Genomic DNA, 27,886 nt, shown 5'->3' on the forward strand with positions numbered 1-27,886 from the left:
CAATATGTATAATTAGGGTTCCCCGCTCCATTTGCCATCAGTTTGGGGGTCCTTGGCCTGGAAAAGGTTGAAGACCCCTGTTCTAGTGTGATCTGTTATGCACAAAACATTTGCTTTATTTTACTGATGAACGGAAGGCTTGAGATCAGTATATTTCAGCGTGGTCTCTAAAACTGAATATGAATATGAATATTTATTTATTTCAGACAATAATATTAGTAACAAAAAAAATAAATAAATAAATCAAATTAACAAATAATATAAATGAATCAAAAGAACAAATAATAATAAATAGAACAATTCCAATTTCAGAAATGATCAAATAATAACAATAATTAAATCAATTTCAGAAATACTAACAAATGTGTATCACATAAAAAATGATGGTAAATATTAATTTAAATTTCTTGTTCCGATTCGATTTAAATAATTTGAACATAAACAGAAATGCACTAAACAATGTTTACCCTTAACAAGCATTATATTTTCCCTAATGTCTGTCATTGATTATTTCTTACTGTAAATTGTCTGAAAAGGGGTATGAAGAAGTAGAACTTATCTATCATACCCCTTCTCCCTCTAGTTGCACTGAAAGCAACCTAAAAGTACCTTCCTGTTTAACATCTATGTTTTGTTGTTATTTTTAATTTTTTTATTATCTTTTTTTATTTTTATATTTTTTTTTTTTTACACCCACATACATACATATACATACCCATTTACATACCAATATTTACATCTTCACACATATGCACACACAGCTGACAGCTGACAGCTGTCTGACCCAACTGATTTTAGATGCCTTCAGGTGAGGTTTTTGGTGAATCAGAAAATATTTGTTTTCCTGTAATAACATTTAACAACTCAAAAAACATTCAACTTAAAACTTGCATAATAAAGCTCTAGTTACCCAGTTTTAAAACTTTGTAAATAACATATATGAACGGATTAAATTTGTAAGTTATTGTAATTTCACTTTGATAAAGATTTAGTCCATTTAACTGAAACTGAACTGTCTTAGTTACATATATGATGCCAATGAAAACACAGAGACTCCCCCAATTAAGCCGTTCAAGGACATATTTCACAGTGGAAGAATCACAAAGATATTATTTGACCTCAGTGCAGCATTTGAGATCGTTGATAACTTGATTTTATTAGAGCATCTAGAAAACTGGGTCGGCCTTTCTGGTACAGCACTGGATTGGTTTAAATCCTGCCTGAAGGATAGAGACTTTAATGTGTAAGTAGAGAACTTAAAATCAGAGACCACAGAAATCACATGCAGGGTTCCTCAACACTCCGTTCTGGGGCTCCTCCTTTTCATTATCTACAGTATGTGCCCCTCTTAGCTGTTTTCTTCTACTTTATTGTTTAATTCATATAAAGCAGTTTTTTATTCTCTGCACTGACTTTTGTTTTACACGTAGACATGCCTTGCTTCGCCTATTTATTTTATCCTTGATTATTTTTTCAAGTTTGTATAAATTCCTTTATCTCAACTGGGCTTGTGATGTTTTCTGTAAACCAATGTTGCAGCATGAGACAGCTTTATGTGCACCATTTGTACCGAATCACTTTTGCTCAACTTCCATCTGGTGTTCTTTTTGTGCATATGTTGTCACTCTTTCCTGTCACACACCTTCACACCTGCGTGTTGGAAAAATCTTATCAAACTAATTCTAGAAATAGGCTTTACTGTTGCAATTTTATGTGTAGCATTAAAGATCCAACATATTCTAACACATTTAAGAACCTCAACACTGCTTCTAACTCCTCCAAACACTTCATCCACCTTACTTAAAAGAAAGCCAAAGATGTTTCCTATAAGAGGAGGAGTTTATGTTTGGGAGAAGAAGCTAACTGGAGGAGGAGCAGGATCCTGATGAACTGTGTGCTCTGTGATTGGAAGGATCTGGCAGAGTAGGCTGGTTATTCCAGTGGAACCTGATTTGATCACAGATTATGATTTTTTTTTCTTTCTTTTATTATTTGAGCTCTCATGTAGCTGGTGACATTTTCATCCACACAAGCTTTCTGCACACCTGAAGCTCAGACCTGCATTATGCAGCAACCAGCAAGACAGAGGCTGAGGCCATGGCTGGAGGAGCAGATTCAGTCGGGGAAGTATCCAGGTGTCAGCTGGCTGGATCAGGTAGACCCCTTCATCTCACACTGCTCCTCCCTTTTTACATCCACAGAGACATGTACATACACAGCTAAGTTCATGTTGTTTCTTGTGGATGATATAAAACTGACAGACTAAATAGAGAAAAGTTTAGTAACGCATATGAAATCTAAAATATTTGATCTTGTCCGACAGTCAGCTCGGATCTTCCAGATTCCTTGGAAGCATGCTGCTCGTCATGGTTGGAGCATTGACCGGGATGCCACGCTCTTTAGGAGTTGGGCAATGCACACAGGTAAAGTCTACAAACACACATAAAATCTGTTGGGACTTAATTCAAATGAACTGTAGATACTCCATCAGCCTCCTATGGTACTGATTATATTCAGCACAGCATCCAGTAACAGACTTGACTGTTGTTGTTGAAGCTTCATCAGCTATGGTTTTACACACAAGAACAATTAATGATGCTAAAGTATTGCTCAGATCTATAATGGAACTTTTGAGATTCAATTAAAAAGTGTTTGCAATTAAAAAGGGACCATGTTTCAACTGCCTGATCTGTTTAGAAACAGATGCTATGGATGTTACGGTACTTGTTTCAAGCCGTGCAAGAGCGTGATCCAACAAGACCAAGGAGAAAACTAAACAAAGGAGAACAGTTAGAAAAAAAATATGTTTTATACATATATATAATTTATACTGTATATATTAAAAATTATTTATATATATATTTTTTTTATTATTTATATATATACATATATGAAATAAATATAAATTATAAGTATATAATATAAAGAATTATATATATATATATATATATATATATATATATATATATATATATATATATATATATATATATATATATATATATATATATATATATATATATATATATATATAAATATATAAATACTAATATATGTATAAATTGGTCACTTACAGGATCACTAAGTGACTAACTAACCAACAATCAAATTCATGGTTTTTACACTGACCATGTTAGTAACTGGTTACATTAGTCATTTACATCAGTAACCTTTTGACAAAATGACATTTTTTTATTTATTATTTTGATTTAAGTAGTATCAAAATGAAGAATCGCTCCTCTTACTTGAGTAAAATCCGGGGCTGATGTATGTTAGTCAATCCAGTAAATAAAGAAAACACTTTTGAACCTCACACAGACAGTCAGCTAGCCCAAAGTTTTACTGATATAATTTTATTTGGGTTTTTTTGCACATAAGCTTTGCTTTTTATATTAATTCTATCTGCAAAGCTTTTTGTGAAATTTAAAGGGTTTAGGTAATATACAGTTATATGAATATCTGTAGGTAGTTAATCCTGTCCTAAAATATATGCATTACATTCTATAATGATCTATCCATGCGAGGGGTGCTGGTGCCTATCTCCAGCTGTCTACGGGCGAGAGGTGGGGTACACCCTGGAAAGGAGGCCAGGTTATCACAGGGCAACATAGAGACAAACAGGACAAAAAAACCATTCACTTACATCTATGGAGAATTGAGAGAAGCCAATGGACCTAACAGTCATGTTTTTGGACTGTGGGAGAAAGTCGGAGTACCCGAAGAGATACTGTAATGATGATGGGTAAATAATGGTTTCATAAGTTTTATGTAAGAAAATTTTTTTTTTAAGATTTTCTTTCCATTTGAGTTTGCACTTTTCGTGTTATTTTTTTTATTTAGGTTTTTTGTTGTTTCAATTTTTTAAAACTCCAAAATGTAATTTTTTCATATAGTGACAAAGATAAGTGTGTCAGCAACTAAGTTATCTTTTTATAAAATAATTTTTTTTACTCTAAGTTGAGAAATGTTTTGGATGGCTACTTATAGCCTTATCTTAAGTAAAAATATGTTCAGGAAGAGCTACTCTAACTTGAGAACAAAAATAAAACAAATCAATGTTATATAAAAATGTTGACCTCCAAAGGCCAACTTATGAAGAATGGTTGAGATCAAAATGAAAAGTTTCATGGTTTTATCTATCAATGCTGATGTTTTTATTTCCTTTTATATCCACAGACGATTGGCATAAACAGATTTAAAATGTTCCACAAAATATTGAAAAGAAGGGATCACTTTATTTAAAAGAAGCAGAAAAACAACCAAACCAACACAAACAAGTCATCACAAAGATCTTAGTAGTGCAATAAAGTTTTGTTTTGGTTGGGGATTATCTATGCTTGTTGACCGTTTTTTTTTTTTTTTCCGGTCTTTGATATTTCCACCTAAGAGCTGCAGCATTGCTCAGTTTTTCTTGATGAACCACATTCCATTCATAAATCCCCTTTCCAGCTAAATGATCAGAGTTGGCAGAACACATCAAATAAACAAACTACACAATAGTTAGAGAAGGTTATCTTTAATGGCAGCTAGGAACTTCAAAGACATTTTTGGGATCTCAATACAATGCATCAGAGACGGCACTTAGAGATAATTTCTAACATGATTATACACAGAAAAAAAACATGTTTGCTTATTTATTGGGGAAAAAAATCAGAGTAGTTCAATATTATACTTGCATATTTTGCAGCAATCATCACTTGCACAGAAAAATGGTCAGATATCTTTTACTTTCTGTTCTATGGAATATATTTCACTGTTAACACTGTTTTTAAGCTCAAATATGCACATGCACCGACGTGTAAACCAAAGTACATTTTCTTTTCTTCTCTCTTGGGAAACTCTCTTTTTTTAAAATCTGCATCACATGACATCATGGGAATACTGCAGTTCCCTCGCAGTGAGGGTGAAAGGTGATCTTATCGCTGTCAAAGTGCATCTCTAATGGTTTTCATAGGATACATCTAATAATCTACAGAAGTGTTTGCGTTTGCAAGCGGCATTAAGAGCAAAACCATCTCTAATAATTACCTGATAGTGATGATGAGGGTGATTTTGTTCCTTAACCTTGTAATTAATGTCCTAGGATAGACTCTGAGTCAAACCATACAGTGGTGTTAAATTTAAGAAAGGACTCAACTCATCCTATGTACTCACTTTACAAGATGAATGGTCCGCCAGCTGATGATATCTAATGTTTTATGAGCAAAGCATGCTGTGCTAAAGTGTTATTGCAGCATTAATGCATTTAATATGAAAAATTCTGTCATTAAGAGTAGATGGGAAAATGAGTTGCAATGATGCACGTTTGTTGGATTTATATAATCTTTGGAAAAAACTACAATCTTTATGCAGGTATTAAAGATACCTTAATATAACCCCACATTCTCTATTCAAACTGATTTTTCTTGTGTTAAGGTATTACTCTAACTTTAAATGCTGTGCTTTAATTGGCTAGGATCTGAAGATTGTACAATGATAGACTTAATGAAAAAGTCTTTGTGTAATTAATCAATATATTGTTTTACTTAGCGATTTGAATCACTGGGATAAATGTACCTAAAGGACATTTAAATAATATCATCATTTATGCTATTAGTTGTTTATTTATTATAATTTGTTTTTTCTATCAAGTCCAGGTTATTTTCTAACATGCTACCTCACAGCAAACCTGGCAGCCTACAACAGCACTACTAAACTTGATATCTTTATTTTCTAAAAAAAAAAGTTTGACCTCTTCCTAGACTGGAAATTTATTTACTGGAAATTTAGTCAGAATTTTAGCCAGTTAAAAAAACATACTACTGTAATTGTGCACATCTGTAATGTTGCTGCTATTTTCAAATATCCATACTAAAAAAATGTCCATAGCTGTATATTTTTTATTTATTCTCCAGGTTCACAGTCTTATAATGTTAAAACACTTAACAGTACAGTGTTTTATTTGTTTATTTTTGAACTCTTCACTTTTATGTTATTCTTATACACTCTCTAAGGTCCACATTTGTGTGAGCTTTTTTTTTCTATTACCTTTTTGCGGCTGTAACACCACAATTTCCTGCAATAAAGATATTTTCTATTCTATTCTATTCTATTGTTCATATATAGATAGGCATTATTAAAGCTTACATTTCCTTAAAGCTTTTTTTTTTACTGGCGACCTATTGGAAGGTTTCTGCTGCATCTGTTGATGCTGTTCTTCTTGCTTCTTGCTTTTTATATTATTTGCATTTCAAGGTTTCCTTTAACATTTGCTGAAGATTTACATCTGTGAATATAAAACATCAACAGCAACTACAACAGTCTCTAAAAGCTTTTTAACTTTAATCTTCCGAGCACAATCAATATGGGACAAATGGGTTTAAACCACTCACCAAACTCTATCATAATCCACTTATATACAAAGATTCTACTTTTGCCACATAAATTCATGTTAGTTGCAAATACAATTCCCGCATAAGGATTTACTTTAGATACATGTATGCATTAATTTGCTTATGTGAGAAGCATTCATTTATTAGGACGTTCTAATAAACATATGCTTGGACACATGAAATTAAGAGTCCATCAAAGGAGTCACAATGTTTTACCTCTAACTTTATCAGGAAGCTTATACATTAAGATCAATTTAATGAAATTAGATAATTTGAAGCCAGCAAGGGAGAAAATAAGTGATTAAACTTTGGAGCACTTTGGAAAGATAGAATTTCTGAAATTGCTTCACCAGTGAAAAACAAAAAGCACAAGAAAATAAAACAGTTGAAAATAATGGATTCATAAAATTAAAACTCATGTTTTGATTAAAGAAATTCATTTCAGGACTTTTTAAAATATCTTGAGCTGTTTTTTAAGAAAATAATTACTTGTGATCATGCAAGAATTAGCATAAAGACAGTCCAAACCTCACTGTTGCTGACTGAAGAGATCCCTCCTCATAATTCTAACCGTCAATACTGTGATCAGCCTTTTTGCCTAAAAATAAAATAAGCTGGTTAACAGTGTGATTAATCCAAAGCATTTTAATATTTGGATTTTTCATTTGTACCAAATAGGATAATAGTATTTTTTAAATTACACAATCTGAAGTGGACTTAAAAATGATTTGATAAATAGCCTGTACTTTTATAACACTTAGAGGTTTAAATGCTCATGAGTCACTGCAGTACCTTTTGATCCACCGTGTTGCGCTTCGTATAACTTGCATATAAACCTTCTGCTTCTTCTGCTCAGTTCAAGGGCGCCTAAGTGCCTCAGGCAACTTTCAGTCATTCACCCATTCATTTACACACACGGATGCAGGCAAACTACATTGTAGCCACAGCTGCCTTTGGACACACTGACATTAAAACCAAAACCTTGTGATCAACAACAGCAAGCAAGCCAGGAGAAGTATCCAAGGACACAAACACAGAGATAAAGAGAGCAGGGATTCAAACAGGCAACCCACTGGCTACAGGACAAAGCCCTACATCATGACCACCATTACCCAAATAAATGTAATTAAAACTAGCCGAGTCAAAACAAATTCATGACTAATTTTTAGCTCAGCATTCCATACCAGGTATCAGTTCAGAGGAATTTCCAGAATGATAAAAGCCATTTTAATACTACTAACCACCCTGAATGCTGATTGACATTAAGCTGTCAAAGAACAACAACCAGATATCTGAGGCCAAAACGCAAACAGGAGCTAATACTGAGATGTTGACCTTTTAAATGACACGTATTATCCAGAGCAGGTAGAGACAGGTATCCCTATCCAGTTGTCAGTTAAAGCTTATAAGTCTTTGCAATGCGAATGTGGATATCAACAGGTTAGATATAATAACAGACATTATTGGATAATCTGTTGTATAATCTTTATAATCTGTTTAAGTGGAAGTAATTTAAATCAAACAAGAATAGAGAACAGAACCTTAATGAGACTGTGATTGACATTTTCCCCCATGACATTTACTTTTTTGAATCACCTTATAGGCTATGGGCTTGATATAAAAAAAAAAAAATAAATAAAGATGCCATGAAAATCATACCTCCAATTCAGACAAGTCTCCTCTAATCTGGAATTTAATCTAAAAATAAATAAAGAAATTTAAGTGTTAAAACATTTGAAGGAAGCAGAGAAAAATAAATTAAGATAATTCCAGGACACATTCGCATGTTATATGAACAGATAGCAACAGAGGGACTATGATAGATAAATATTTAAAGGACTGTATACCTTTTGGTGTGGAACTTTATTTAAAAAAAAAGAATAAGGAATATTTATCCTGGATATAATACAGGGATTTCTCTGGTCGAAATTAAAAAATGTTTTGCATCACATCTCGTGAGCTGAAAGAAATGAAATACAAAAAGATTGGCAAAAAAAATTTTTCCACTTGGCTGATGGTGTTTTTCAAAGACATTCTAGCAAAGGGCGCAGGCGAATTTGTTGGTAAGCACAGCTGACAGGGTTTATCAGAGTTTAGCCCGAATCAGACACGTATTTTATGAAGCAAACTTGGAAAGAGCAAACCAATAGCTATGAGATTTAAATGTTACAGACTAGTTTCACTTTGTGGTAAAGTTGGTAGCACAAAGTATCAGGTTCCTGCTTACTTTCAACATTGCATATATATATATTTGTATCTGTTCAGCTTAATGTCTACTAAATGACATTAACTATTTTCATAAAGGAAAATTAATTTCTAAACAAATATGTATCAAATCAAATAGTGCTTTAATTGCCAGTTGTTTTTCCACACACGTGGCAAAAATGTGTTTCTGATAAGATATTGGAAATAATAGAAAATTAAGGCTACCAATAAAAGGAAAATATTTTCTTATTCTTATATATATTTTAACATATTTACCCTTCTCTATTATGACCCAAAATATCTGTACTGGAATTAAAATAAAACAATCCTTCATCAACAATGAAAAAAGGTTGGCGTCTGTTTCCCTTTCTATTGCCTCCATTAATGAGGACAAATAAGCATGTTATTACAAGAATATTAGTATTAATCTTGCAGATCAAGATAAATAAGTTGCAACGGATTTTTACCCTGCAGCAACACGAGGTTCAAGCTCTGGCTTTCAGAGTTGTGTCCTTGAGCAAGACACTTAACGTAACTAGGGTTACCGTACACCGGGCCGCCTGTGTACGGCAGCCTCGCTTATGTCAGTGAGCGACAGGGTGACCTTTGACCATCCATGTGTGTGGATGGATGAATGACTGAAAGTATTGTAAAGCGCTTTCGTCTCCTGACTTGAAAAAGCGCTATATAAGTGCAGGCTGTTTACCGTTTAATAATAAAGATACCTTGATTATACAGAGGAAGTTCATTAAAATTTCTGGGTTTAACAGTATGTGAACAATTTCTGTTTCTCCTAATATAATGACTCATAGCCACAATGACTCCTTCAACGGATTGTTCTCTAGCCAAGACAGAATACTTACAGAAAGGTGTTGTGCCATGAGCCTGTTGCTGTTAGGTGTAATGCTTCCTTATAATGAAAAACACATACTTTCAAAATTAACTGACAAACAGTAATGTTGTTTAACCAGATGATGGTTAGTACTAGATGTAACATTTCAATACCTGAAGCAAAATGAAGACTAAACTAATTTCTTATTTTTTTTTCTTTATTATATTTGGTAAATTGATTTTGAGAATAATAAATCTGTCTTTTTGCAGAATCGTAGTTGTGGTCACAAGCTAAAATCTCCCTCTTTAATTTTTTAGGAAGGTACCGTCCAGGCAGAGACAAGCCTGATCCTAAGACGTGGAAAGCAAACTTCCGATGTGCCTTGAATTCCCTGCCTGACATCTGTGAGCTGCGGGAGCACAGCAGGAAGAGAGGCAGTAATGCCTACAGAGTCTACAGAATGCTGCCCAGCTCTCAAACACGCAGAAGAAGAAGAGGTAAACTATTTAATCGGCTTCCCTATTTTCATCTGGACAAATTATTTTCAACATCCAATCCAATCCTGAGCTCTTCTTTGCTTCATCAGGACTGTTCAGCAGACCCCAAGAGATACAGAGAGGCTTAGGAGACCACAGAATCGACAACACATATACCTCACAGCAAACCTGGCAGCCTACAACAGCACTACCTGTGTCAGAACCACCGCATAAGCTGGAGACAAGCGCACAACATTGCTTCAACAGCCATGAAGCACATGGTAAGATGTTTCATTATGTGAACTCATTTTATCTCTGGATGTTATTATTAATGGTCCTTTCAGTTCAGTGGTTATGAGTTATTGTTGTTTTGCAGGTCTGTGGGAGTCCAAACTTGAGGAACAGGAACCAAGTGAAGCGGCCTATAAGGTAAGCCATTGTCTTAGAATGAATCCAAGTTTTTCTGACTGAAAATAGACTAAAAACAAAACAAAAACAAATTTGTGTCTCTTTATCGTAGTGTTTTGTCTGTTGCAGCTAACTGACCATTTAAACACTGAGCAATGGAACCAGACTTGGGATCAAAGAGGATGGAGGACGCATCCTCCGTGGGACCAACAACAATGTATAACACTTTTTTTTTTCTTACCTTGGCTGTTCTTAATTATAAGAAGTTAATTAAATATAGTTATAATGCAAAGTGTCATAGGTTCATGCATTCGAAGACCTTATATTTTAACTAAGGTCTTCCAATGAACCTTATATATTTTTTTCATTATATACTTTTTACTGAATATAAAAGACTCTTAGAAAAAACAAACATACAGGAATAGTCAGTCTCATACTTACTAACACACATTAATTGTAACTAGGGCTGCAACTAACTATTATTTTGCAAATCAGTTAATCTGTTGAATTTTCGATTAATCATTTAATAATCGGACAGTACAAAGGTCCCTAAAGAAGATTTTTGTGAAAATAAAGCTTTTCGACTTGAAGAGATCTGGATAGAGGATATTGACAGACGAAAAAGATTTTTATCCTAAATGCAAAATGAACACAATTTTTTTTTCTTTACAATTTTGGTATCATTGCTCCTCAAGGTGGCTTGGTATGTCAGCTAAAGACACATTTTACAGTCTCTATACTCCAGTTAACGATTAATCGACCACTAAATTAGTTGATAATTATTTAATTAAACTATTGATCACAATCAATCAGCTTTAATTTAACAATGTTGAGAACTAAAAAAAAATCAGTTTGGTAAGTGGAGCACGAACAGTTTCAAAGTAAAATATGTTTCAAAGGCAGAAGCAACTTTACTCAAGATAATAGTGCTAATCCAATTACAGGGCTTGTAATAGGAACTGTTCAATCATCATTTTAATTACCCGGTCCGAATCCGAGGAAGGAAGCTTCTCAGTTAGTGTACAAAAAGAAGTAAAAATCTTTACGAATTAACAGAATTTATTCTAGTCATGATTAACAAAAAACCTTGATATGATCAAAAACTGCAGAGGAAGTCTAAACCTTTTGTTTTAGGGCTGCTTTCTCTCGTCCTTAGCTGTCGGGCCAGCAAAATGGCGCAGAAATAGTAAATACACTATATTGCCAAAAGTATTTGCTCACCCATCCAAATTATTGGAATCAGGTGTTCCAATCACTTCCATGGCCACAGGTGTATAAATTCAAGCACCTAGGCATGCAGACTGTTTTTACAAACATTTGTGAAAGAATGGGTCGCTCTCAGGAGCTCAGTGAATTCCAGCGTGGAACTGTGATAGGATGCCACCTGTGCAACAAAACCAGTCGAGAAATTTCCTCGCTCCTAAATATTCCACAGTCAACTGTCAGCTGTATTATAAGAAAATGGAAGTGTTTGGGAACGACAGCAACTCAGCCACGAAGTGGTAGGCCACGTAAACTGACGGAGCGGGGTCAGCGGATGCTGACGCGCATAGTGCGAAGAGGTCGCCAACTTTCTGCAGAGTCAATCACTACAGACCTCCAAACTTCATGTGGCCTTCAGATTAGCTCAAGAACAGTGCGCAGAGAGCTTCATGGAATGGGTTTCCATGGTCGAGCAGCTGCATCCAAGCCATACATCACCAAGTGCAATGCAAAGCGTCGGATGCGGTGGTGTAAAGCACGCCGCCACTGGACTCTAGAGCAGTGGAGACGCGTTCTCTGGAGTGACGAATCGCGCTTCTCCATCTGGCAATCTGATGGACGGGTCTGGGTTTGGCGGTTGCCAGGAGAACGGTACTTGTCTGACTGCATTGTGCCAAGTGTAAAGTTTGGTGGAGGGGGGATTATGGTGTGGGGTTGTTTTTCAGGAGCTGGGCTTGGCCCCTTAGTTCCAGTGAAAGGAACTCTGAATGCTTCAGCATACCAAGACATTTTGGACAATTCCATGCTCCCAACTTTGTGGGAACAGTTTGGAGCTGGCCCCTTCCTCTTCCAACATGACTGTGCACCAGTGCACAAAGCAAGGTCCATAAAGACATGGATGACAGAGTCTGGTGTGGATGAACTTGACTGGCCTGCACAGAGTCCTGACCTCAACCCGATAGAACACCTTTGGGATGAATTAGAGCGGAGACTGAGAGCCAGGCCTTCTCGTCCAACATCAGTGTGCGACCTCACAAATGCGCTTCTGGAAGAATGGTCAAAAATTCCCATAAACACACTCCTAAAACTTGTGGACAGCCTTCCCAGAAGAGTTGAAGCTGTTCAAGCTGCAAAGGGTGGACCGACGTCATATTGAACCCTATGGATTAGGAACGGGATGTCACTTAAGCTCATATGTGAGTCAAGGCAGGTGAGCAAATACTTTTGGCAATATAGTGTATTTTGCAATTCATCCAGAAATGCTACACCCAGTCAGGAGGTGCCTCTTTTAAAGTCTCAAGCTTCAGTCTACTGCCTTTCTCCCGCTGACCACAGCATTAGCAGACTGTATAAGGTGATGCTAGACCCTCTCTGGTCATTATAGACATTGGCATTGGAGGCTCATTCTAGCTGACTTACATAGAAAGTTTACAGACAACAGTTATTTAAAGCTGTTAGTAAAGTACTTACTTAAAAATAAAATTAAAAGAAAATAGTCTTCAACAGAACACATATTGTCTTACCTTTTTAAAAGTATTATTGTTTAAAGGAATTATACCAATACTTTTGCATTTTTCAGTCTTGAAATACAAGAATAAAATTCTTTGTTAATGAGTTTAAAATTTGGTACAGTTTGTGTTGGAAGTGTTAAACTATTCTTTTTTGGAATTTAAAATATGTAAATCCTATTATGACTGTGTTTGTTTAGGTTAATTGTGCATTGTCTGAAGATTCATCAAGCCATATGTCATTATTAATTAGTTTGATGTTGATGAGTTTGATGTCAGATTAATGTTCATTTACTATCAAACTTTTCACTTTGATTTTAATGTTGTGTACTTCTCAGGTGCTGGTGAGGAGAACCCTTATCCTCTTCAGACGGAGAACTACGGTGATCTGTTTGGCCCAAACTACATCAAAGAACTCTCAGACTGGTCCACACAGCAGCAAACACTAATGCTGTAGCTGTTTGGATCCTCTTTTCTATCTTTATTTAACACTTATTTGTTGAGTTAGTGATTTCCCGTAAATGCTTCTGTGTTTTCCTGTTTCTGCTGCACGGACTACTGAACAACAGCAAGGAAATAAAGTTGGGGGCGATATTATAGCCCTGTCAATCAGTCTCAATTCTGGGAACGCTGCAATAACAGGATCTGGTTCCAAGCCAAGCATTGCGGCTGCTGCTATCATCATATGTGTTCACTGTGGTTCAGTGACTTACACCCATGAAAATGACACCAAGCTTGCAGCGTAGCTTTCAGATAAAAAAATAAGATCAGATTTAATCCCAGCAAAAGATATGGTATCGATCTCTACTCTCAGGCTGTCACAAAGCTTAAGTTTATGTTTTTATACGCAATTCATAATTTGTTCTTTATGACTACGAAGAAAGTTAAACAACATTTTATTAAACAATGTACAAACAAATATGATTCTTTGTCTTTTTTTTGTAACTGTGTTTTAAGTTGTTTTTTTTCTTTTAATTTCCATAACAGATGTTCCTTCTTAGGACTGTGAAGTGTAAATGATAAAGAATTACAAAATAAAATTGTTTTGTCAATGTTCCAGTTTTGACTTCTGACTTTGTTTTACTAATATGCATTATAGGTAAAGATTGAGTGTTAGTATAACTTCTTGTTATTCATTTAATAGATTTTAGTCCATATTTTATAAAAAACAAAGTGCTGCAATTAAGAAGAGATAATTCCAAAACAGGAAGCAGCATTATGAATGACCACCATCTACTGTCCATCTGATTTGAAGCTTCAAATAATATGATCTTTAATGAGTTTAAAAGTGCATCTGCTGAGGCTTGGTAACAAAGATTAAATTTTCAGCTGCTCCATTAGTAACCGACACTTAACAGAATAGTAGGCAAACAAAACATGACCTGACAGAGCTATGGTTACACTGACTTCTAGATTCTCAAGCAGCGTTTTATTCAACATTTCAAATCTTACATGTTTAAAATTAACATGTAATGTTTGAAAACATTCATGTAATCATTTCTCTACTATTTCTTTTTTTTTTTTTCAGCCTGCAGCTCAGCAAATCAAGACACATTTTAAAAACAAAAAAACTTTGGGATGTTTTATTCTGATTAAATTTCTGAATGCACCTAAAATTGACTAAATACCTTACAGATCAATGAAAGTAGATCTAAACTTGTGACTGCATGAAAGTGGACATCCTTTTGGCCACATCACATCCTGATGAGCTCTTAAACGTGAAGAATTGTCTCCCCTTAGTCAGCATTGCCAGCTAGGTAAAGGACTTGCCTTCATCGCTAAACCACCTCTCCCATAGGATTGCAGCCAACAGCAGTTCCCCAAAATGTTCATAGTGGTGGCCTGTCAGGGACCAATGTGCTGTGCTAATAAAAACAGAAATGTATTAAGGGTCAATATTTACACAATGAATCAACAACACATCTATATTTCCAAATAAATCCCTGAAGACAGACCAGGTTTCCATGAAGCCCTTGCTAATGAAGCTAAACACATGTTTAAACATAATTTTTAAAATAATTTATAATTCTAGATAATATATATAATACGATGGTATGGTTTTTGGGCTGAAATTGGGCCTCTATAGCGGTTTCTCTGGTCCCCCGAAAAAAGATATCTGACATAAAATAGAGAAATATGTGGACAATATGGCTGAACTGCAAAATAAATGGGAGCAAAGTTATAATATCAGAACAATTCAGTTTATTTCTATCATGCCAATTACAAAATGTCACAATTTATAGTGACAAATAGATCATCCAGTCAGGTTGATTCAAAGTTTTCTATCCAAGGAAAATTAGCTGATTACACTCATTGACTTTGCACAATACAGCCCCCTGGATGAGCATACGGCGACAGTAGACATTCATTTCATTGTGTCCTTGATTCAATCATTGATGCAATCCCTCACACAGAGCATGCATGCCATGACAGTGGAGAGGTACTATGGCATATTCATTTGTTGTGAATTATTAATTGGACATTTAAAAGAAAGGGAGCTCCAGCAGAGCCAGGCTGAGTGTGAGAAGCCTTCTACCAACTAAGGGCTTAAGAACACAGAGACATACAATGGATCATAAAAGCATTGATCTATGAATGCTTTCTATGTTAGAAAGGGTGATGGTAGACAAACTCCATTATTGGCTCTGGCTAGGAAAGAAGCAGTAGTCCAGCTCTGAGCACATAACTGCGTCCAAGAGAGAAACAGGACTAAGCGCTGAAAAACAGGCCCAACTCTATCCTCTATAATCAAAGGTGTTGATAATAGCAGTGCGCACCTTTTAAATAAAATGATAAAAGCAAAAGCTCTATTTACACAGCTGCAACTGGGTCTTTTTAAAAAGCGATAGCGCTGAAGTGGTTAGATATAAAAATGGGTTCGTCACCCCTGAATTAGACATTAGCTAAAAACAAAAATGTCACTGTGCAGATTAGGCCCTAAAAGAGCTGCTTTGTCTCAACAGCAGAAATTATCACGTTCTGCCTCACATCATCGCTCACTAATCCGAGAAAGGGGGCGTTTGTTTGTTTGACTAGTGCAGTGTGCTTAAGGTAGGGTCTTCCAAGAGGGAGCAGGTAAAGATAGCTCCACATACATCTGTCTTGGTCATTTCTTTTTTCCAGGACAGGGAGGGTCTGCTGCTCCGTCACAGAATTCATGAGGATTATTCAGAAATGTATAAATCAAGCGAATAATTACTTTGGGCAGGAATATGATGGAGTATCTTTGTCATAGTTTAGAGCTCCATATAAGCCCTTTAAAGTACTGATATATATGGTAAATGAGCAGTAGATAGCTGTCCAGGTAACTTTGATACTTGTATCATAATGCACTCACAGCACTAAATCCTGAAGTTGAGATTTGCGCTTGCAAATCAGTTTAAGAAACAAGGAGAAAAATTATTATGATTCCATTTGATAAGGACTGATAATTACTTGTAGGCGCTTTCAGTGCATTTGCTGTTAAAAGGAATGAGATATGTTTTGTTTTTGTTTTCTAACTTAGGCAACAGTAACATACTCTTTAAGAAGTAGGTCAAAATATTTTAACGAGCTAATTTTGTCTGCTAATTATGAGAAAACATATTTTCTACTGGTAATTAGTCTTCAAATTAACTCGACTCCACCGAAGGACCATGAAACACAATACAGGGTGGTCAGACAACATATAACATTTATTTATTTACTCATGTAGAGGGAAACAAAAACAAACAGTTGAATATCCCTTTAAAAGTGGGAACTACATGAAGTTAAATCCTGAGAAAAAAAAAGAAAAACACTGTGCCAATTCTACCTTCCCTGCAAGCTTTTACAAAAAAAGCAAATATGCACGAATGTGAATACATTTATATATTTATATCACGCATTTATCACTTTGATACATCACATATACAGCATCCTCATAAGTCATGACAGGTTCCCTCAAAAACAAAACGTGATTTTGATTTATTTATTCTTTTAAATCACATTCAAGCAGTCCAATAGCACAGCCTGCTGGTCATATAAATGTACTGCAGGGCCGGTTTTCTTTAATGATTTAGGGGTTAAAATTGTTTATATTAGTCTGTTTTACAGAGCAAACTACACAGCCAATTAGTGTAAAAAAAAAACAAAAACAAAAAAAACAGCTGTTCCAGAAACTTTTATTTTAACTCTGACTAGACTCAATTTAATTAAATCTGTCAGAAGATTTAAGAGTGTCAAACTTACAATTAGACTGCATTTTCTACCAGCTGGTACCAGTGTTAAAAATTGAATTCCTTTGTACCATCATCTTTTAGCATGCTGCACGAAATACATTCAACACATGTGTAAAAAGTCAATCCTTGGGTACACACAAAGAAATTAAAATATGTATTGTGAAATTAAAGGCTGTTTGCTTCATCTCTGATTAATTATTACACAATTATTGGTATGAAGATAATAACAAAACAAAGCTCTATCTCAAGTGAAAAAAGAAATAAGAGTTTTACAAACAAAAGACATTAAATCCACCCTGATCACTGAAGAACCAGCAGAATCAGACAATAGCTGCATTTGTTTACTTTTCCCATTAAGAGAAAAGGTTGTGTGCTTGTGGAAAAGGCAAATCCTTTGGAGAGCAAGAAAACACTACAGCAGTGGAAGAGAATGTTTACCTAAAGGATAAGAGAGTAATACTTTTTGTAATTATAACATATTAAAACTCTACATGAGAATTGACATAACTAGATACAAACATATGACAAGGCTGAATTGAAGGGAACAAATAAAGAAAGGGATTACATGTCAGATAGCTGAGATTTATCTGTGTGCTGGTGAAAGATACAATCAGTTACAATTAACCAGATGAACCTACATCAAGTCTGTCAACAACAGAAAACCTAACCCTCCTCGGAGGGAGTATCTGCATTAAGATTATTTGCCTACAGTTGGTGTACAGTTTGAAAAAAAAAAAGAATGTATTAAATTTTCTCTAAAAACACTACAAGGTTTGTTGTTTCAGCAAAATGTTCTAACAGAAAATAAACATGACTTCAGAAGGCAGAACGGAGAGCTTTTCATTTAATAAAATTCTATGCAGTTTCAATCTGAACGCTTAAAAAAACAGGAAAGAAATGGAAGAAAAGAAGTTCCTAAGCAAGTGTCGGTGTACATTGTATGGTCCAGTGTATCCACTCGTTTTCAAGTTTATCATAAAAACAGCAACCTTCAACCCTGAAAGTGACTCAGAGAAGCAGGAGAAATTCTCAGAATAAAAACCTCAACATGTTTGTGTCGCTAACTTTTAACCTGTACTTTAATAAACCTCTGAGAGAAAAGAAGGAAGCTGAATGTTCCATATATCCAGTGGCCCAGCCACCATGAGGTCCGTCAACAAATCTAATAAATTACAGGCATCCAGTGGGCTACAACAGCAAATATTTCTGAAAACTCCCCCCCCATGCATACACACAAGCATACATCTGACTGACATTATGAGCTCTCTAAACAGCTTTATCTACCCTCAACATTTGCTCTTTACTGTGCAACAATATGGCAACAAATGGATAGCAGTGCTTTCATTAAAAAAAAAAAAAAAAAACAGGAGGAATGAACGATAAAACTATGTACAGCATCCTGGAAAAGCAGAAGTTTCATTGTTTGGTCTTGGGTCCGTTACAGACGGAACTGCTTTTTCCTTTTGTATGTTTTTTTTACTCTTCCTTAAAACAGTAGTTTTCATGAGGTTGAAGAGCTGTGAAAAAAATACAAAAAAAAGGTGGAATACACATTAAAAAAATAAAATAAAAAAAATCACATATATGAGGTTAATCTAACAGTTATGTTAAATTTGTTTCATAAAAAGGATCAGATTTCAGAAGGTTTACTCGACTTAAAGCACTTCTTATCTCTAAACATGGAATTTGTTATTCTATATCCGCTCGGACACAACAGATTCAAAAAGCGACTAAAGGAATATCAGAAGGGAGTAAAATTCATGACAGTCCAACAACATCAAAGAAGCCAAGTCACAGTTTAGGAGCAGGTATGTGATTTTAAATTTAATAAACTACGTAACACTTTTTACTGACAGCTGAGTAACTGCCTCAAGATAAACTGAGGCGGCTATCAGCAAAGCAACGCTTATCGATCCCAGGGAAAAGTCCAGTGATTCCTTCACAGAGGAAGAGAATTCCCCGCAGTAAATCAGGACCATAAACAACGTAAATTTGCATTGCAAGTTTCCCCACAGATACACAAGAGCAGCTTGAAGTTGTGTGGCATCATATGGTCTGATATGACCTGGGTGGAGTCAAAACAGAGACTGTCTGATCTACAGTAGATATTTATTCATGCGTTTGTCTTTGTTGAATTACAAAACCACATTTTGTTTGGAGTTATCATTTTACACGCCACAATAAAGAGAGAGGAAGCAAAAGTGCTTTCATAGAAAAAGGCCAGATTAAACGTTGCAACCTACTTATCACTCTTTATCAAGAATGCTGCACTACTCTGATAAGAAACTTTTTTTTTTGTATTTTCACACACCAAAGCCACATGCAAATATTTGAGGACAATTGATGTTTCTTATTGCTTGTTTTCAAGAAGCTAAATCAGACAAAGTATAAAAAAAAAGCAAAAGAGTAGTAAAGGCAGGAGAAAACCAACCAAAAAAGCTAATCTCACCTTGCTACAACTGAGAACCCTCCGAACCTCCATGTGTGTAACCTCCTTTGGATTTCATCTGGGCCTGAACGAGGTCTACCTACAAAGAGACGGGAATGTCAGAGAGCTGACGACCACGGCCGATAAAACCATGAACAGTGCAGAAAAGCTTACTGATGCCAATCCAAGGCCCATATCCCCTGAGCCTACATGTGTGGTGTGAACAAAATTTGTTGGCTCCCCGATCATGGAGCGGTCGATTCGTCGCCGCCGTTTCTGTAAAAAGCAACCAAATATATTCTGTCAAACCTTTGGAGCTAAACTTGTCTTGTGTCTTTATATGTGGATATAAATGAAACAGTAGTTGCTACTGATACTCTACATACATCAGAAGGGGTGACACGAACAATTAGAGAATATTCAAAAATATTACAAAGGTTAGGCTAAGCACATCTACTAAGAGGTCTATCAGCCTCCTCTGCTTTATCTGTAGTTTCCTCTACACTTCAAGAGTAGAATATTTTTGACATTTAAACCAGTTGTAGACTATTCCTATTTAATTTCTACACAGATACCTCACTCCTGATTCCCTACATACTCCATTATGCTATAGCTATTATAAAGAAGTATTCAGAGTATTAATTTTTCAACTTCCTTCCTACAAAATGCCTCTTTAACCTCTAAAATCTGAAACTGCATTTACAGGCTTTAAGCAGAATGCTTAGGGATAGACTTCTCCAGATATGTCACTGTCATTGCCTTGATTCCTCTTTTTAAAAAAGGCATATAAGCATCATTAAACTTTAAGCAAAATCAGTTACTCTTCAGAGGAAATGTCACACTCACTGGTTGTGGCTGCTCTGCAATGCAGCAACTGAAACAAACCCAGAACTCAGTCATTCTGAGGCAGACGAAGAAGCCACAGCAGTTTCCTCTCTCAGCTCAGACGCCTCTCTGCGTCTTTCTTCCTGCTCGCCGTCGCCTGTCACAAACACCCACCGGAAATTGCTGACAGAAGGGCTGCTGGTTTCTCCGTGGTAAATCTGTTGGCAGAAGAACTGCTCCTCAAAAAACAAACCAAAAAAAAAAAAAATATCCACAAAACAACGGGGGCGAACACACCTGTTGACACAGTGAAAAAAAAACACATGAATATTTCAATCATACTAAACTACTGTGGCAATAACATATTGGCAATTTGTTTATTGGCTTTCTGTATCGTAACTGGCAGTGACCTAGCTCTTTGTCTGTGGCAAGGGGACTTCTACTGAAAACGCCCTTTACTTACCAGATGCTTGTTCTCGTATTCCCTTTGTTTTGACACAGGATCACTCAGCTGTTCAATATTTCATCGGATAATCACAATTAAACCATTTAGATTTCTTTTAGCATAGATTTCAGTTTTACAAAATCATCCCTTTGAACTAGAAAGCGATCAAGTCCTTGTGCTGACATAACATACTGGATTATTTATTGTCAAATGAAAGTTTAAAACTGTTTAAAAAGCGAAAGAGAGGGTGAATATTCCTGATTTAAGGCGTAGCTCAAACTGTGTTAAATATGAAAAGGTACATGGGGAGTGACAGAAACTAAAATGTTTCAAAGGATGCGTTGAACTCCTACAGTGTTAACCTTCCGGGCTCCTTCTGATTCAAATGTTAAATGCTTTGAGTAGGCATAAAAAAAGAAAACATAAGGAATACCCTTCCTTTTTCTCCTCTCTTTTTAACCCCAGCTGGCAAAACATGTAGTTTCACATTATTCAAACATCTGACAATCCACATGTATCAAACATTACTGGATCTCATAAAAGTATGTGTTTAAAAAAGGAAAAGCATGCCATGTGTCATCATAAATATAAAAGCTTAGCATCCGATTCCCGGAAGGAAACACACAAGCCAAAAATAGTCAAATATATTTACGGGCAGAAGTGTTTTAGTAAATATTTCAGGTTTATCTTCTACCTGTGTATTTGAGCCTCTGACTATACAGAAACTGTTCTTAAGGTAAATTGTGGAGATTCTATCAATTAATACTTAATGTTAGTTATCTCAGCTGTTCAAAATCAGTTAAAAGACATTTGTTTCCAAATGACATAAGAACTCAAGTCTCTCTATTAGTAGATTTATTCACTGTAACTTTTTTAAGATTTAGAAATTGGATGACCACCCTTTCACATTATTTCCCAATATATATATATATATATATATATATTGGGAAACTTTATATATATATATATATATATATATATATATATATAAACAACAACAAAAACTGGCTCAGCTATTCTTGCTGCAGACAGTGAAGGGAGGATCAAGTGTTACCTCAAATGAAAAGAGTTTGCTGACAAAGTAGCAGAAAGAACTGAGTAACTGACAGTGCAGCTGACAGCACACTTGGCTGACATTGAAGTGACAGTTTGCTCTCAGTGGTAAAGAAACATACAGCCATTTTTTAGAGGAGTGTATAAAAGCTTAAAGTTTCCCAATAAAACATTTCCTTAAAGGATGAATCATTACTGCGCTTGGTTTAGGCGTAATAGACATTTACAAACAGCGTTATGTAACTACGCGCCGCTGCGGCAAAACAGACCCCCTCGTCTTCAATTGATAAATATGGTTAGATTTATGAACAGACTCTACCACATTTTATCAAAATTAATTTCTAATATCATTTATGTGCTGACTCAGATGACTGTCAAAAGCGAGCTGGGGACAGTTGTCAGCTGCTACGAAAGTTAGCTTACATGCTAACCTCGCTAGCAGAGTTTTTTTTCTTCCTTTTTGACAGCTACTAGCCGAGCAGGCTAACTGAGCTAACCTCCAAGCAGCAAAACAAGAACGGGAAACAAATGCTATGGTTAAAACAGACATTCGCTTATATAAATATCAATACTGAAGATTCCATACGTTTTTTGTTTTAATGTTTTTAAGAAGATAAACTCACCAGAAGGTGGCCGGTGTACCGGAGCGAAAGGCAGGCTCGACCTAAAAATGAAGAATACCAAAAAACCCGGAACTCTGCCTACAGTTTACGCAAGAGGACTTCCGCTTTAAAGTGTGACGACCTCCGGTGAGACCCACGTTTTTTACTTGCATTCTCACATTCTCTGCAGTATAGGACGTTTTGTATCCTAAAGAAATGAGACCTTTAACAGAAGAGGAGACGAAAACAATGTTTGAGAAGCTGTCAAAGTAGTAAGTGACCTCATATGATCTTTACTGGCCCGAAAGGGCGCCATTTTTATTAATATATTTATTAGCATGTGTGTTAGCATGTGTGTGTGATCTGTGTGGTTTCTCGTCTAAAAGCATAGGAGAAAACATTAAACTTCTAGTGGACCGACCCGATGGCACCTATTGCTTCAGGCTACACCAGGACCGTGTGTTTTACATGAGGTAATTACTGGTTCATAACATTTGCTTCATGATATTCAATGCAGCTAACTCTTACTGTTAGGAATGAGCATCATTCTTATCCGCATTACTACTGAAATCTAACTTCAAAACAATATTGTTCAAATTATTTTTTATTTAAATAGAGGACATAATAACAAACGATACAAAATGCATCTTTAATTGAATGAAAAATGAACCCTGGGCTAAAAGACTTTAACATCACAATCATATTTTAGTTTGGACTTTGACTAGACCACCTAAATTTGAATCTTCTTGTATGTATTGTATTATTGTGTCATTTTGTGGGATAAGTCAATGGCTGGACATTCTTCTAGCTCTGGTAGGAATCAGTACTGCAAGCCATCCAGGGGATAGAGCAATCCCACAGCATAACACTTTCTACTCCATGTTTGACTTTAGGTATAGTTTTATTTAAAAGGCTGTGCTGTAAACGGATGCACCCCCTTAAATGAGTATTCCATTTTTTAAAATTTATTTTCCAAATCAGACGAAAAGTATTTGGCCAGGTCTTGATAATCATCATAAAATTTTTTAGCAATTGTGAGATAATTCTCTGTCATCCTTTTGATAATCTTTCAGGCAGTTTAAGTACCCAATAAATCTGCTACACTTTTGCCATTTGTTGTGTGATACACTACTTTAGTTGCTTAGATGTCATCATTCTATACTTGTTTTCCTTTGTAAAGTTGACAGCTCTGCCGTTGATTAATGGAGAAGCTTACGGTACTTTGAATTGTTTTCTGTCCACAGTGAGAAAATTCTCAAATTGGCCACAAACTTTTCCAGAGATAAGCTGATTTCAGTGGGTACGTGCTTTGGGAAGTTCACAAAGACCAAAAAGTTCCGCCTGCACATCACCGCTCTGGATTTCCTGGCTCCGTATGCAAAGGTGGGTGTCATGCCTGACTGCAGTATTCATTCCCATGGCAGTAGGAGTGTAGAGTTAAAGCAGAAGCATCCCGGCCTATATTAGAGTTCATGAACACTAGTCTTCATTTATTTTTTTAAAACTTTTTCCTAGGTGTACACAACTAATTCAAATTGTAAAATCAACTCTTTGGCATATTATTTATTAGCCACACGGGAGATATGTACCAATGCTTAACAGAAACGCTTCAAATAATTTGCATTGATATTTATGATCAATTAGTCTTTATTTCAGTCATATATTTGTCTGTATCAGAAATACAAATCAATATCCTCAAAGGTCTGTGAGTGTTTGCACTTGTTGAATGTGGCCTGGTGAAGTTCTTATTAAAACGCCGCTGTCCCTAAGTAACAGCATACTGTTGACTGTACAAACCTCAAAATCAGAACATTATCTTTCCCAAAGCTTTAGAACTCCACATCTGTACCTTAAGATAACATTTGCTCATGCACAAATCAGTAATTTGAATCTGTCATGTTCTCAGTTCAAGGTGTGGGTGAAGCCTGGAGCAGAGCAGTCTTTCTTGTATGGGAACCACGTGTTGAAGTCTGGCCTTGGCAGAATTACTGAAAACACCATGCAGTATCAGGGAGTAGTGGTGTACTCCATGGCTGACGTACCTTTGGTAAGTTCATTTTGTAACCCAGTGTTTGACATTGTCTAGATTTAAAATATTACAAAAATCACAGATTTTTTTTTTTTGTAACTGGTTTTTAATCAAACTCCATTAAGATTTTATTATCTATATGTGATTTACAGCCCTTTTCTTTTGGAGCATTTAATTCACTTATGTTAGATTATCATTTAAAATTTGAACTTAAAATAATGTAGTTAGAAGCTATGCTTACAATTTCTCAAAAGCATTTTTCATGCCTGAGACCACTCATCTGTAGTGATGAGCTCCGTATCTCTGAGGTTCAAAGGCCTCTATTCCATCACTCTCATTTTAAGCTCTGTCTTCAAAAAAAACTTTATATTTTTGTCAGAAGACTATTTCGGGAATCACTTTTGCTGTGTTTTTAGTCATTTTCATGCTAAAACTCCCAGGCTGACTCCCAAAGAGGTTCCTAAACACTAACCCTGCGCACTAACCCTCCATTTGTGAATTCCTGTAGAGGATCCGCCACAATAAGGGTCATCCCAACCACGTAGTGGGTAAGGCCAGTGGAACGTTCAGCCCTTAAATAGCCAGTCTGCATTAGTTGCAGGCTTGCAGGAATTCTGCAGCAGGTGTGACAGCAGCCTAGTGGCGGAGGAAGTTCGGTCAAATGTAAATTCCCCTGGTTTGCTGCATCACTGGCAGAAAATCTAAAGTTAGTAAAAAAAAAAAAAACTAATTTCAAAATTAGGATTCAGCCCGTTTTGTCCAAGTCCAAGTGTCTCTAAAGCAGGTATCACCAATGTTTTTAGGGCTGAGGGCTACTTAACCATGGGAAGGGCTACCAACACTGACCTATGAACTGTTTATGTATAATATCTCATACATAAACATTTTTTTAACTCCTAATTTTCTTTATATTATTTTGAAATCTCTATTAACGCTTAATTGCTCTTTATGATTACAATGATGAAATGCTCTAAAATGATTAAAAAAGAAGAGCAACAGAATAAAATAAAATTTCAATCTGGTGAGTTGTGCAGTTTACAGAAGATGCTGTGGGTACCCCATGTGGCCCCTTGTTTCCTGTGTGCACCGCGGTGGTGACCCCTACTCTAAAGACTGCTTGATGAAGCAGGTGTAGTCTTCTATTTTCAGAGATGTAGAGGATTTCAATTAGGTTGCGCGCCCAGTAGGCAAAAAATACCCAGAAGAATTGGGTGTTGATCCCTGGACCTTTTTTTTCAACTACTGGTACTAGTGAAGGCATCTGAGCCAATTTATTACAAGCATAAATTGCCACACGCCAACTGTAGAGAACAGCTGTTCTTCTGTCTTCTGAGAGAAAAAGAGCTGTTCCAAGTTCATCAACAATAATTGGAGTGCTTTAGAACAATATAGACCAGAGGTCACGGATTAGTGGACTGGGGTCCGGATGCGGACCCTCCTGCTGGCTAATCCAGACCCAACCTGATTTAAAACCTTTATAAATTACTACACGTTTTCAGATGACAGTGTCTAACTTCACTTGTGCCGCTTCTCCTGTTAACATGGTAAAGCCATTCAGAGCGTCCGGGAACAGGCTGCAGGTGATTCAAATTAGCTAATGAGCTGTGTCAGTTTTGGTTGCCACGGCTAGCCACTTTTAGACACAGCAGGCGAACCTGTGGCAAGCTGGGTGGTGGAGAAAAAAGGAGAGGACAATGAGAAAAAGAGTGCAGTGGAAGTGTGGACTGCTGGAAGAATTGCGGTGAAATTGTGAAAGAAAAGTAAAATGGTGTGCTCTAATCTGACCCTGCACATTTCCAGTATGTTTGGCTCAACCTGCTGCTGTGAAACAGGATTCCCCACCATGACCATAATCAAAAATCATATTGATCCATGCTCACTAATGAGAACCTTGATAAGTGCTTTAGAATGGCTTTGTCACCATTCAAACCCAGGTTTCACAGCCTTGCAGGGCAGCCTAAATCCCACTTCTCATCAAGCCATAAAAAAGAAGGGGGGGGGGGGGGGAAACAAACGGTTATTTCAGGGTTTTTTTTTTTTTATGTGAATCAGGCAATCATCTGTGTACCAAACTGAATGATTGTTGTTCTCTACTTAAAAAAAAAACACTTTAGATTTTAAGATGGAAAAATTTTCTAGTTGTTTGAAATATATTTAAATATAATATTTTTATTTTAAATATATTTTTAAATATTATATTTAAAAAGTCATTGTATATGCAAAAGCATTTTATTTCAATGTTAAATGCTGTGTAAAGGATCATAATGTAAATATCTCCAGACATTTACTGGCTGTTGATTTTCTTTATTTGGACCTTGTGATTTTTAATTGTTTACCCCTGGTATAGTCTATTTGTAATGATAAAGGACCTCACATTCCCCCCATTGACTTCTGTCATATGTTTTTTTCCCCCTGAAATTTAGGGCTCTTACCAGCACATCTATATCCTTCCTAGTCCGAAAAAATGTGTTGGGTAGATCAAGATGATTTTAAATCTAAACTGTACTTTAAGAAGAAGACATGTCAAATTTCGTCTTTTACTAAAGGTTTTTATGAATATCTTTTCTTAAATTTTTTTTTGTCAGGGTTTTGGAGTAGCTGCCAAGTCCACACAGGAGTGCCGGAGAGTAGACCCCATGTCCATTGTTGTGTTCCACCAGGCTGATGTGGGAGAGTTTATCAGGAGTGAAGAAACACTGACATGATGTAGCAACAGGATGGACATTTTTTATTTTTTTGTAATGTAGATGTAAAAGAGTGCCACGTTCTTGTTGGTGTGTAATACTTAACATCTGTGTTTATTTGTTTTACTTTGGAAATCTGTAATTGTGGGTCTTTCATAGAGTCTTTCCATTAAAACATCCAACTAAAGGTAGTTTTATGTGAGGATCTTTTTCTAAATGTTTTTATCTTAATAAATCAGTAATAAAGTAGCACTGATTTACTTTACCACATCTCTAGGAGAAACTTGGAGTGAATGAACTTCTATATTATACCTGATGTCTGGAGAACCACAAGTTAAGTCAGGGTAACAACAAAGACAGAAAATCTGCAAGTGCAAGGCTTTTCTAAAGGTCCTTTAACATACGGTAATTATTTAAGCATTTTTTGTTTTTTTCTTTGGTTAGTGTTTCAGTGGTTATCTCAAAATCAGAAAATTGTAGGCTTGATTCCAGCTTCTTCCTCATGCCGGTCAATGTTCCCCTAGCAAGGCACTTAACAATGATCCTGATCTAGATGTGCTGGAGTGCTTCTAGGAGAAAGCAAAGTGCTTTAAGTGGTAAAGATGACTAGAAAATGAA

General features: G+C 35.9%; 3 protein-coding genes across 3 annotated transcripts; 2 read left to right on the forward strand and 1 right to left on the reverse strand.

Moving 5' to 3' along the window:
- Window positions 1-1,918: 1,918 nt before the first annotated feature.
- LOC119794617 (interferon regulatory factor 5-like) lies at window positions 1,919-13,947 on the forward strand. The gene is made up of 7 exons (XM_038302245.1): window positions 1,919-2,155; window positions 2,324-2,423; window positions 9,726-9,905; window positions 9,995-10,165; window positions 10,261-10,313; window positions 10,422-10,509; window positions 13,342-13,947. The coding sequence occupies exons 1-7, from the start codon at window positions 2,066-2,068 to the stop codon at window positions 13,458-13,460; spliced, it is 801 nt and encodes a 266-aa protein (XP_038158173.1). The 5' UTR covers window positions 1,919-2,065; the 3' UTR covers window positions 13,461-13,947.
- Window positions 13,948-16,656: 2,709 nt separating this feature from the next.
- On the reverse strand, window positions 16,657-22,710 carry cdc42se2 (CDC42 small effector 2). The gene is made up of 5 exons (XM_038302252.1): window positions 22,577-22,710; window positions 20,477-20,752; window positions 19,805-19,906; window positions 19,652-19,730; window positions 16,657-18,719 (listed from the first exon to the last, which is right to left on the reverse strand). The coding sequence occupies exons 2-4, from the start codon at window positions 20,528-20,530 to the stop codon at window positions 19,656-19,658; spliced, it is 231 nt and encodes a 76-aa protein (XP_038158180.1). The 5' UTR covers window positions 20,531-20,752; window positions 22,577-22,710; the 3' UTR covers window positions 16,657-18,719; window positions 19,652-19,655.
- nip7 (NIP7 nucleolar pre-rRNA processing protein) lies at window positions 22,669-27,459 on the forward strand. The gene is made up of 5 exons (XM_038302250.1): window positions 22,669-22,827; window positions 22,942-23,028; window positions 23,800-23,938; window positions 24,462-24,602; window positions 27,170-27,459. The coding sequence occupies exons 1-5, from the start codon at window positions 22,772-22,774 to the stop codon at window positions 27,287-27,289; spliced, it is 543 nt and encodes a 180-aa protein (XP_038158178.1). The 5' UTR covers window positions 22,669-22,771; the 3' UTR covers window positions 27,290-27,459.
- The last annotated feature ends 427 nt before the right edge of the window (window positions 27,460-27,886 follow it).

The sequence above is a fragment of the Cyprinodon tularosa genome, unplaced genomic scaffold (genome assembly GCF_016077235.1).
Source record: "Cyprinodon tularosa strain WSP-4 unplaced genomic scaffold, ASM1607723v1 ctg485, whole genome shotgun sequence".
Lineage (NCBI taxonomy): Eukaryota > Metazoa > Chordata > Actinopteri > Cyprinodontiformes > Cyprinodontidae > Cyprinodon > Cyprinodon tularosa.